The 11747-nt window shown below is 45.1% G+C and overlaps 1 protein-coding gene across 6 annotated transcripts in view; it reads right to left on the minus strand.

Moving 5' to 3' along the window:
* Positions 1-346: 346 nt before the first annotated feature.
* The window catches only part of LOC124194500 (abnormal cell migration protein 10-like), a 29795-nt gene continuing 18394 nt past the window's right edge, over positions 347-11747 (minus strand). For 2 of the 6 annotated variants that reach the window (XM_046588717.1, XM_046588718.1), the window contains exons 3-6: positions 4874-5018; positions 4499-4615; positions 4244-4417; positions 347-4162 (exon numbers count right to left, since the gene is read on the minus strand). In XM_046588717.1, the coding sequence (XP_046444673.1) occupies positions 1449-4162; positions 4244-4417; positions 4499-4615; positions 4874-5018 (3150 nt within the window). In that variant the 3' untranslated portion in view covers positions 347-1448. Of the gene's footprint in view, positions 4163-4243; positions 4421-4498; positions 4616-4873; positions 5019-7445; positions 8274-11747 lie in introns of all 6 variants that reach the window. The other 4 variants (XM_046588715.1, XM_046588716.1, XM_046588720.1 and 1 more) reach the window with 3 other exon arrangements.

The raw sequence follows: 11747 nt of genomic DNA on the forward strand, positions 1-11747 counted from the left end.
GACGATTTCGCCATCTAGGGTCTAAGTCTAAATAAAATATAAATCTTTTGCAATAAAAAAAAAACTGAATAATGCCTTTCTTATGCGTGTTCTTAATGTGTTTATACATTTGGTATTGAAAACCCTGTAATGTGCCCTTCACTAAGTTGTTTAGAAATAGCTTTAGCATTCCTTTAACAATTACATAGCTGTTTGCTTTGGCATTACTGGCATTACTACTTCTTCGCCCTCTAGTTTCTCCTTGAAATGTGGCCCAAATGGCTTGCCATATTTAGACCAAGCATCAGTTTGTATGCTACTTGATTGTTAATTCCAGTACACAAATAAACAGGAGAAGACAATAAAATTCGTGGAATCTTTCCGCTGCATCGCGAAACATGTATTTGATTTTTTATTAACACATCTGAAATTAGCATTATATACCAGCAGCGCATGAGGTCGACTTTTAAACAGAAAAAGAGAAAACTGTATATAAGAAGGAAAGACGGTAATACAAGTTATATATTATGTATGATACATAACACAAATATCGAAACCTTGAAACGATTCTTTGATCCCCATTTTAATATTTTTTTCCCCGATACAAAAATCAGCCATTGAGAGCTAGTTTACTTGACGTGAGCACTCAATTGATTTACAGTGCAAATAATAATATATAGTACAGCTCCAAAGTGAATGAATAAGCCGGCTTCCCATGAATCAAATACTCACCGTGGATTTCGACCAAGCGATGAAGAAAACGACAAATCCCTAAACTCTATGAAACAACAAAGATAATAGGATGGAGGAGGGCAAATTAAAATTATGACCTGCAGCGCCACGGTTTAGTAGATCAAATGTGATAAGGGATCAATATCGGGAGGACAGTTAAGACAAATTCAATAATCACAAAAACCAAAAATAACTAAGAAACTGCCAAAAAAAAAAAAAGAACAAAAATCAAAAATTGTGGAGTGGAGTGTCAACAAAAAGCGCGGATTTAAATTTGGCACTTGGCGATGCTATCTTAATCTTCACAACATAACAGACTTTGCTGGTAGGTTAAAAAAAAAATTCCTTCGCGCTAATACGCTTAGCATCAGGACATTCAAAATCAATGTTTAGTGAATCCCATTAAGAGTCCAGATGTGTAAGACAGACGTGTAAGATATTGGTGAAAGTTTCGATATTCGCCAACAGGTGCTGCCCTTTTCTTATGCAAATTCGATAAGAGCTGCAACAGGAGGAGTAGCTTGCATAGCGCTGACCAGATAACCTCCAAAACATTTTTTTCTGGAAAACTTCTGCAAAATCCCGAAGTTAAAAAAGTAAAACGCAAGGCACTCCTTCCTTTTTTGGAGAGAAAACAATCCTGCTGACCTACACGATGTCTCGTTCTATGTACACATAAAAAGATATTATTTGTTAATCGGTTAGTTTTAGTTTTTCTAACTGGAACGCTTGATCAATCAATGAATTCGAGTTGATAAGTGAGTCGTTTCGCTTCGTTTGGGTGGAGGAGGAGGGAGACGCTTGGCGCTGGCAGCCGACACGGTCGTTGCGGTCGACGCCGAACTCATTCGCGGCGAATGCGTGTGGTTCGGATGGACAGGCAGGTAGGGGTGCGTGTACTCTCTGTCTCGGAGTTCGACGCAATTCTGGTATTCCTCTCCGGGCAGAGCAGAAATAGTTGCAGCCGATGAAGACGGCACAAACACGTTCTCGTAAAAGCCCATCGAGTTGTCGGAGGAAATAACATCAGAGCCCGACCCGTAGTGCTCGGCCACCCACGCTCGGACGCTGTTTTCTTTATAAGCGGCCGGGACGGGGGCGATGGGCGGCGGCTGATCTCTAAATCCCAGTACCGAATGCGGCGTCACTTCGGTGTCATCCTTGCATTTCTGGGCTACCTGCCATTTTTTCTGCATCACCCGTTGGAGGTCCTTGAGAAATTCACGCGGCGGAGTCACAGTGCATCCAGGCGCCGTTAGCTTTTGTGGAATAGGTTGCTGCTTCATCGACGAGCGCAAAGGATCCACTCGTTTGGGCATAACGGGCGGTTTGGGGGGTTTCGGCGGCGAATCCGTCAGCGGCGGAGAGGGACTGCAGGCGACTCGTTCGTCAAACGTGATCCTTCGGTTCTTTTTGCTGGGACTCTGCGTTGGCGGAGGCGGCGGAGGCGTTGGCATAACGGATTTGGCAGAGTTCGCGTAGATGGCTTGGCAGCCGGCAGACTCTCGCTTCGAAATGGAAGAAATGATGGCCGGTTTGGGCGGTACCGTCGGAGCGCACGAACTCGATTTCAAGCAAGGTTTCAATGTTCCAGGCACGATCGGCGGCGGAGGAGGGGTAGGACTAGGTGGCTTGGATCGCAAGATACGTGGAGACATGGAGTGCTGATACGGAAGGTAAGACGAATCCAGCAGTTCGGCCGGAGGCAGCGGAAAGGAAGACCCGCAATCGACTTGGTCAAAAGCTTCCGGCGGAGGGGGAGGGAGTAAATCCGAATCGCAACTGATGCCGTCATCCGGAGAACTGAACGTAGGCGGCGGCGGTAGAGGTAACGAATCCACATCTTGCGAATCGTTCAACTCGTGGATGATGGGCCGCGAAGACTCGAGGACAACACAGCTCGCCGCCGCAACAGCTTGACTGTTGGAAGCGGCGCTGGTTTTACGCCGGATTGTATTCACCTCCTCGTTGAGGGATTTTCTGAAACTTTGCCGCAGCGTGTTCCGAGCCTCCATGGCCGCTTGGCCGTCGACAGTGTCTTCCAGTTCCTTGACCAACAACCTTGTAGTGGACGTCAGGGGAAGTTTGGGTGTCATGGATGGCTTCCGCTTGATGGTGCCCATGGGGAAGTCGGAATCGAAAGCGTTTTCAAAGGTTGGCGTAGCTGTGCCGTTGCTCGAGCGCTCCGATAAGCATCCGCTGGAAGAAGAATTGGACGCTCGACTCTTCAGACTGTCCTGTCTGGAGAGCGGGCGGGAGGTATGAAATCCCAGTACACCGCCCCGTTCTAGCGTGTTGACGGGCGTTTCGTTCTCGTCGGTTATCGACTCGGAAACGGGAGCTGTTGTCGGGGTGGCGCCGCCCAGCGTCATGGAAGCCAAAGAAAAACTTCGAGCGTTGGCCAACTGATCCAAATCTTCCTGAGCCAACTCTTCGACCAATGCGCGATAGTTGTCCATCAAGGCCCGGCCATGTTTGGCGATACGGATGCCCATAACCCATCTGGCCATGGTCCGCTCGTCTTCGGCGCACAAGTATTTGATGAACTTGGATGATCTCGACTGCAGCTTTGGATGTTTGATGGCGAAACCGAATTCGGTGGGGGCCTTGAATTTCTTGCGCCACGAAACGGATGTGTAGACTTGATTGACGTCGAAAGTGGCTAAGCAAACCAGGTCTTTGGAGGATTTCGACGAAGACTTGCCCTTTGGTGAATAATAGATGCCCGAGGCGCGCAGGACAAAATAGAATCGCTTCCACGCCTTTTTACCCTCGGCTTTTAGGTAAAGTGGACCTTCGATTTCAGGTACGCCGACGCCATTACCGCCCGTCCCCGAAAAGAATTCTTCGAGTAGAGCCAATCGGCCGTCGTCGTCGAGATGGCGGTCCCTTTCTGAAGACGAATTGAACGACAGCAGGTAATCTTCGGGCCGTGAAAAAAGGCTGTACTTTTCGGGTCTTTCGACGAACAGTAGCGTGTTTCGTGAGTCGCGCGTCCACAGCATGAGCTGATCCACCAACATTTCATGGTCTTCGTAGACACGCTCCATGTACAAATCGGGTAGGTGCTCGACCAGGACCCATTTGGGCTCCATGCGGACGTGGTTCTTGTCAGAGAGCATTCGCGTGACGCTGCCCACTGCCATTTTCTCGTCGACCAGCAGCGATTTGGTGCTACCGTCGGTTGTGAAAGCTTTGATGTATAGCTTTTTTACGTTGGCTTCCCGCATTTTTTCTAATGCTAAACGGATCTTTTCGGCCTTCAGACGAGCCGCTTCGTCTGCCGCCACTATCGTAGACGAACCGGTCGACGAAGCGTTCGATGCCGAACTTTTGGAAGAGGCGTCCGTTCGGGCAGCGCTGGCTCCAGAAGAAGCCGAACTTTCACTCGAGAGCATCGAGATATTGTCGGAAAAAGCTGAATCATTATCCGGACTTTCCGTTCTCATTCCTATTCGACAACCGACAGTTAGTACATTACTCGAGACGTGACTTTTTCAATTGAAATATAGTCCTTTTTATGAATATATACCTGAGTCTGTTCTGTTGGTAGAATCTGTGGCGTCGGGGGTTAAATCGAGCCTCATTTTATTGTTATTATTCACTTGGCAACCATTAAAATTGGATTTTGAATGGGTCGTTTTCGTCACGTGTTCGTTTTGATCGTTGTTACTACTTACGGCTTTTTTCAGCGCATCCATCGGACCTGCTAATCATATGTGAGAAAAATACGTTCGGTCAATTTGAAATGAACTGTGTGAAACAGAAGCCCAACGCGTCCACGTACCTGATGATTTGTTATTGGCAGGACGAGGAGCATCCTCCACTTTAAGCTCTTGATCAAACTGTGATCCGAGAGCACAAAGTTCCTTCAATATGGCATCGAGTTCTCCATCTTGGGATTCTAAGTAAACATATTAGCAAAATTATATTCAAGGACTGTTGACATAAGGGGGAAATTAATTCAAAGGAAATTTAAAGAGAGGTGGGAGTACTGAAAAGTCGAAAAAGGACCAAATAGCCCGATGGATTAAAATTTGATTTAATTTAATTACTAATAGGAAAGTAAAATAATTTTTGACTAGAATCCCCTTATGTAATTCTTTAACAACGGGAAATAAAACTGAAACAAAAAAATGTTAAATTAAACATCAAAATTTACCTTCGAGATTCGCCATGGAAAAACGATAACTGTCAATTCGTGGTTCTGCGTGCAGCAGTTGCAACTTATCCATTTCCGGAACTGAGAGTGGGCGAGGCCCTGATGTTTCTCCCGCCGTCGTCACGGCACTTCCGTTTTCCGAGCCCTGCAATCAAAACAGAACAATAGCCAACAATGTAAATATGGAAGTGAATTTCTAAGCGCTATTGTAAATTTGGTCAAATGCGATCATCCGATTAGAAAGGGATTTTGAATGGGCTGATTTTACCAACATGAAAAGGGACCCATATGTACCAGGAAGTATAAAAGAATATCAACTTTTTCCGTATTAGAAAGCGAATGATTCTCTTTTTTCTCCCCTTTTCTATTTATTATTATTATTTCTTCTTCTCGTCTGTAGAAAGGCACTACAACAACTGCTTTTTGTGAAGCGGCCAACTGCACAAGAGAGCTCGGGCTTTCACACAGTGTATACAGTCGAAATGACGGAAATCTTGGCGCTGTGCAGGAAGCGCTGCAGAAGTGGAGGCAGAAGAACAGCCAAGGCTAGTCCCAGTAATTAAGGACGTGATGACATACAGTCCACATTTGGTACTTCCACTTTGCCGCAGTTAATGAGAACAATCGATCAGTCCGGCAATCAGCAGTGTGCACAACCCAAGTAGAGGGAGAAGAAAAAAGAGAAAAAGAAGGTTCTGCCGAGATTTGTCCAAGAAAAGAAGGTTATGAGCGGCCGTGAGCGGCTGTTGCCATGGCTTACTGCCAATGAGCCGCGTGATTCGCAATGATCCCAGTACGTGATTCGCATGTTCAAAAATTAGTTAACAGCAAAAAAGAAGGAGACTGTGATATTCAAGAAAGTTGCTGGTCTGTTGAGGATTTTGTTTTAAGTTGATTATCTTTCAGAGTGCAAGTTATCAAAAAAGAAAGTAACCAAAAAGTTGGAGAGATAGCAGTCGCCGGCCAAACTTCTTCTCTGCCACTTCAGCAGATTCTAAAAGGTGCTGTGGCTACAGTAACTCGGAAAAGAAAAACAAAACATGAGGGACAAAAGTTTATCTTGCGTTTCTATTCACTTGGCTGTATAACAGCACGTCGGCGTTGCCGGGTCGAAACAAAAACACATACGGGCTTGTGTGTGAGTGTGTGTGATCAAGGAACGCGAGACCGAATTCGGTTATTCGAGGCCAAGGAAGAGCTTTGACGTGATCCTATCAATTACACTCGAGAGCGGACGACCAGACGCCATGATAACCCGTCCAAACGTGGGCGAGACAACGGCCAAAGTTGGCCGTTCCTTTGGAAAACAAACACACACATAAAAACTGGCGTGGCCCCATGTCGAAACCCCATATTTTCTTCCACAGAAAAAAATAACGTCAGAACAGGGCGATTCAGTCCAAAAAATTAGTCGAGATTCTAACTAAATCAAGCGAAATGGAACATGGCGTACGTGAGGCGACAAAGAACCACATTTCCGTTAAATTTTGGACATGAAAATTTAGTTGCCTTTTGGGATTCAATTATCAGTCTCTCTCTCGAGGGAAATAAATACTGGTCATTTCAAAGAACCCCGTGCGACTTCCTCATGATCAACTACTAACAGTATATCTCACTTTATCAAGTGTTAATGAATAACATTTTTTTTTTTTTTCCCGTTTCAGCCGCGCTATTTATTAGTTCAAAACTATCTAAAAAGAAAACGACCGGACGATCTGATGATCAACGACCGGATGATTTTTCTTTTGAAAACTGAAAACATACGGTGCGACAACTTTAGTTCAAACCCTAGCATATACAGATGTGTTTTCGTCGGACTTGACCAGCTTTTATGCTAGTCATGTCAGCAGCTAAAGCCCCCAAACATTGGATTTTTTATTCTTTAGAAGAAGAAAACCGAAAGAGCTCGGGTATTTTTTTATTACCCAGTCTAGTTCTAATCCGTCACACGCAGGGTTTGGTGAAACCCAAAGGATCATGGAAAAACGACACATTTTCGAAACATTGAAGGCACACATGAGCCATAAAAACGGATGGAATTTGTCTAAAATGTAAGTTAAGGAACAAATCCGGATGCAACGGCCCAGTGTTTAAATTTTCGGTGGACTTGAACCGGAACAGCACACGATGACAGATGCTAACAAAACTGTTGCGTTCGTCGATTGGCTAATGAATGCATAGGGGGGGGGAGGCCACGCGATGACGTCCCGCTGAAACCTGATCGCACCGCAGCAAATGTGGACGGGCAAAAATAAAAAAAAACTTTTCGCCCAATCATTTCAACTATACACTCGACCTACATTACAATTTGGACGGAACGAATGTACTGGCCTTTGCCTCAATAGGCAACCAGCACTATAATAGAAAGCCCAACCATCAAAAAAGAGCGACTGGTAATGTAGCGCCGGTGGGACCATCAGCTGGTAGTTCCCAACAATGACACAAAAGAAAATGTTCATAATGGATACAAAGAGCTCGAGCACAATAGCTGCAAAGCCTAGAATAATAATGCCACGAGGTATATTCACTATAGTGGATGAAAATATGAAGAAAAAAAAAAGAGAGGACTTACATTGAAACCCTCAATACCCTCGTCATCGGAGACGGCTTCATCTGAATCGACCTCTTCGTTGTCAGCCATCATGGCGTTCATATTCCATTGCGGCTGCTGCAGTAAAGCAGCTTCCATTTTGAAAACCATCGCGAGATTTTTAAACGTTTTGTTTTTTTACGATTCAAATAACATCCAAAATCATTCCATTAATTGTGGGAATCACTGCAGATGTGGCACTGGAATTCAAAGAGTCTATCAAAGACTTCGCCTTGGAATAGATCCGCCTTTGATTTTTTGTTTTTACGAAGAGATCGGGACTCTGATCTTATCCTGGACTTTTTAAACACAAACGATTGGCCAACTCGATTTGGCTACTTCACACAAGCGCGCACAAGAGTGTAGACCCACTTCAGAGGACTGTTTGGGTTCGAATGCGATAGCACAAATCACAGCGGGTTGACACAGTAGCGGAAGGGTCCGATACCATTGGCTCTATCGACGGCGTAAAGTCAACACTCGCAGATATTTCTCACACATACAATAAACCAACCAGTACGGTTATTTGGTTGTTTCCAACAATCGAACTGTTATTTGATTTTTTGTCCCCGTCTAGTTTCGGTTGCTGAATTGCCAGTACGTTATATTGCACTCCCCCAACCCGCCAAATTAGAGACCATTCGAACGGGATTTGGTTAGTATCCGTTGGAAACTTGCTCATCCATCAAATAGATTTTGTCTTCTTTTTCTTCTTCTTCCTGATTCTCCGTCTGATGATGTCGTGGCAACTTCAGATGCAGTCTTTTCAATCAGCAGCGCACGTCGCTAACATTCTTAGAATTGAACCGACTGCACGCAAGAAAGGAGAGAGAAAAAATATAAAAAAACCAAGATGGTGGTGGGGTCTTCAATACTCAAAATAAACCCAAACAGGCTGCTGCTAGAGAGAGAGAAACAGAGATGTAGTAGCTATAACTTCGGAACAGTTGAGTGTGTGTTGGCGTCGCTTTAAATACTTTTTTCTTTCTTTCTTTCTCGTTTTCTTCGCTTATTCTTTCTTCGACCGGAAAGACTTTTGCCGGAAGATTGCCAACTGGATATCACTCTTTTAAAAGACGAGAGACGTTGTGGGATTCACATGGCACTGTTTTTTCTCTCGCCACACAACTGTTTGAAATAGTGAAGAGGAACTTGCAGAACGGAAGGTGAATCACGCGCGTTGGGTAATGTCGTGACGCACGCTTCCCTCTCAGCAACACAAAACACACACACACTCAAACTGGGCGGTGTGTTGTAATCGAAAGCGGGACTGAAACGAGTCCCATCCGTTCCACTGGGCGTCTGAGAAGCAACTGGCAACGCCGACTCTTTTAACACGCGCACTAGACTCTGGCTGTGAAGCTCCGCTCTCTCTCCAGTCCCAACGTCAAATAAACCTAAGGCTTCCTCTGACCCTGTGTTGTATATACCCTGCTCTTTGACGTAGATATGGGTTTAAAGTTGGGTGTACCAAACGACTCGCCCTTTTACACCCCACCCACCCCTCTTCGCCACCACCAACGGCTCTATTGTGCGCCCAGTAAACAGCTTGGAAAAAGAAAAAACCTGGAACTTTGAAAAACCACACTTGAGCCGTCCAGGATAGCCCCAATTCAAAAGTTGTTTTATAACATTCTTAAAAAAAGATGCTTTACTTTTTATAAATATGACGTAAAATGTGGTTTAAATCACGCGTCATTTTCTAGAAATATCTTTCCAGGTTTTTTCCATTTTTCTTTTCTTGCTTCTATTCTTTTATTTTTATTTATTTCACGCTTGGAAAAGGAAACGGTTGATATCCAGCAGGCGCAGGAGGGCCAAAAAATAACTAAAAAATAAATGGGGGGAATGAAACATTTAACACTCACGCCCTCTCCGCCCTAGAAAATATCGCCGGGCGTACACCACTGGCAGAGAGAGAGAGAGAGTCTCCTGACCCAAACCTCTAACGGCTGCAGTAACGTCAGAGTGTTAATGGGAAACACATGGGCATGTTTCTTTAGCTCTCACTCTCGACATATTTTTCCAGGCCCTATGTGTGTGTGTGTGTGTGTTGCTTGTGTGTGTGTGCAAAGGCTGAAAAGATGGAGGGGGGAAACAATCACAAGCCAACAACACTAGAGGGGGGTTTCTAGACATAATATAAAAAGGACGAAAAACGGAAAAGAAAAAAAAAGTTACGAGTTTAGATTACTGCGCTCGTTTTGTACAGTGCTAGTAGAGATGATTGTATGGACGTAAAAAAAAAGTGACAGTCGTTCAATAGGGGGGTCAAATGTTGGTCATGCGAGCAGTCGTGAAAAAGTGCCGCCAGAGAAAATCCAATTAGGCAGCGTTCCAACTTCAAATAAGATACAAGACCAAAGGGACCAGCAAGTTCGTTGCTCTTGTGACTTTGCCCGGCGTCACTGCTGCAGGATTGGCCCTTGTGTGTGTGTGTGTGTGTCTCGGGGCCCCCTGTTAATCAGTCTGTTTGGGCCGCGTCAAGACTTAAGGGAGGAGACAGTCAAGTTGCTTATCTATACTGGATAGATTCTTCTTTTCTTTTTAAAGAAAAACTAGTACCCGGTTTCAATTGAGTTAGCCATCAGACGGCACACGTAACGTTTTTATGATGCATCCGGATTCCGTCAAACAATGGGGCTTGAGTTTGGTCTTCCGGCGTCGCAAAGGCGACGGAATTTGATGCGCTCCGCGTGTTATTTTTGATGGATGAAGTTTTGAAAGGAGAAAATGTACGCACGACAGACAGGTCGTTATTATATGCGCTTAAGGAATTCCCCCCGCCATCGCATGCGATAGAAGAGAGCCGCGCTACCAGTTAAGTTTTTCTTACAGTCCGAAACTCTTGTTTCTCTCACACACATTCAAACTTTTTCTTGATTTCTCATTTTAAGTCGGTGAGTCGGATGCAGTGGCACGGATCAAAACCAAAAAAGTTGTATCTCGGCTTCCGCGCGTCCGGTAGGCAACTACCTAGCTGTATACTGTATATATTTATACACACACACACACACAAGAGTCATAAAGAGAGAAAGAAAGAAAAAAAGGTTATATGTGTGGATATAAATCCCTAAGCGACTGCGACTCGAATGAAATAAAGTCTTTTCGGTGATGATTATGCAGTCTCACGATCACGGTCTTTGGGTGGAGGAAAACACCCAAAAGCCCCATCGACGACAGAGACACATTCCAGCCTTCTTCTTCTTCTTCTTTCGAAAAGGCGCTCGCTCGAGCACACAACACACACACACAATAATAATACAGCAACCGAGGTATGTTTAGCCACCAAGCTGCCACATGGCCCCCACCACCATCGTGCGACGATCATCAGCGATGCCTGCCGCAGAGAATCCCTTTTGGCCCCTCTTTGATGCAGCACACAACAGGCATGGCTGGGGCCCATTTTTATCTGATTTCTCGGACTATACTATCCTGAGCATCTCTTTCTCTCTAACCCCGTCTCATTTTGAGAAACGAAAAACAATAAAAAGACATTCAAATAAACACAACCCGAAAAAAATTCTAGAACCTATAGGACAAATACGTCGAACGCGGGCCGCGACGACAGGAGCGGACCGGCCCCGGAGTGCCCCGAGTTATACGCGCAGTCGAGACTCGCCACAAGGGGAAACGAGTCGAGGAGGAGGATAACAAACGAGGTAAACTTTTGTATTTTTATTTTTTCCGATGCTCTCTTCTCTCCCTTCTTCTTCTTCTTCAGGCCCAATTCCGCGCTGCTTATCTCCAAGAGTCCATCTATTGGGACGGTGACAGTCGTGTGCGCACGTTTCCGTGCTGTGAGCTTCGGCTCTCCCTGAGATAACACACGCAGACGACGCTCGAGGGGTCGCATTCAATTAAAAGAGACCTCGTTCTCTCTCTCTCCCTGTTGCTATTTCACATTCGGTCGAGAAAAAAAAAAATATAATAAAATACAAAAACCCAGCGCGCGTTTAATGAGAGAGTCCTCCCTTGTACAAACAATTAGTCCACGGGTGTGACAATTCTTTTCTTCCTCCGGGCCCCAAAGCATTTATACTTCCGCCAATCACGCCATCGAAATCCGAAAACCCCCTTCGGCTATACTAGCGTGAACCACAGAGACTTTACACGCAAATGTTGTGCCTGTGCGATTGTAGTTGTGAACCAAAAAACCCACCCCCGAAAGTCATCATTTCGGGTTCATCAACCTTCGCCATCGAAAAACTATAAAGTCTACCAAACACGGCCGAAAACTGTCAAGACACGCTCCTTACAAGTTCACAGAGTCCTATACTCGAC

The sequence above is a fragment of the Daphnia pulex genome, chromosome 5, assembly GCF_021134715.1.
Source record: "Daphnia pulex isolate KAP4 chromosome 5, ASM2113471v1".
NCBI classification, from domain to species: Eukaryota; Metazoa; Arthropoda; class Branchiopoda; order Diplostraca; family Daphniidae; genus Daphnia; species Daphnia pulex.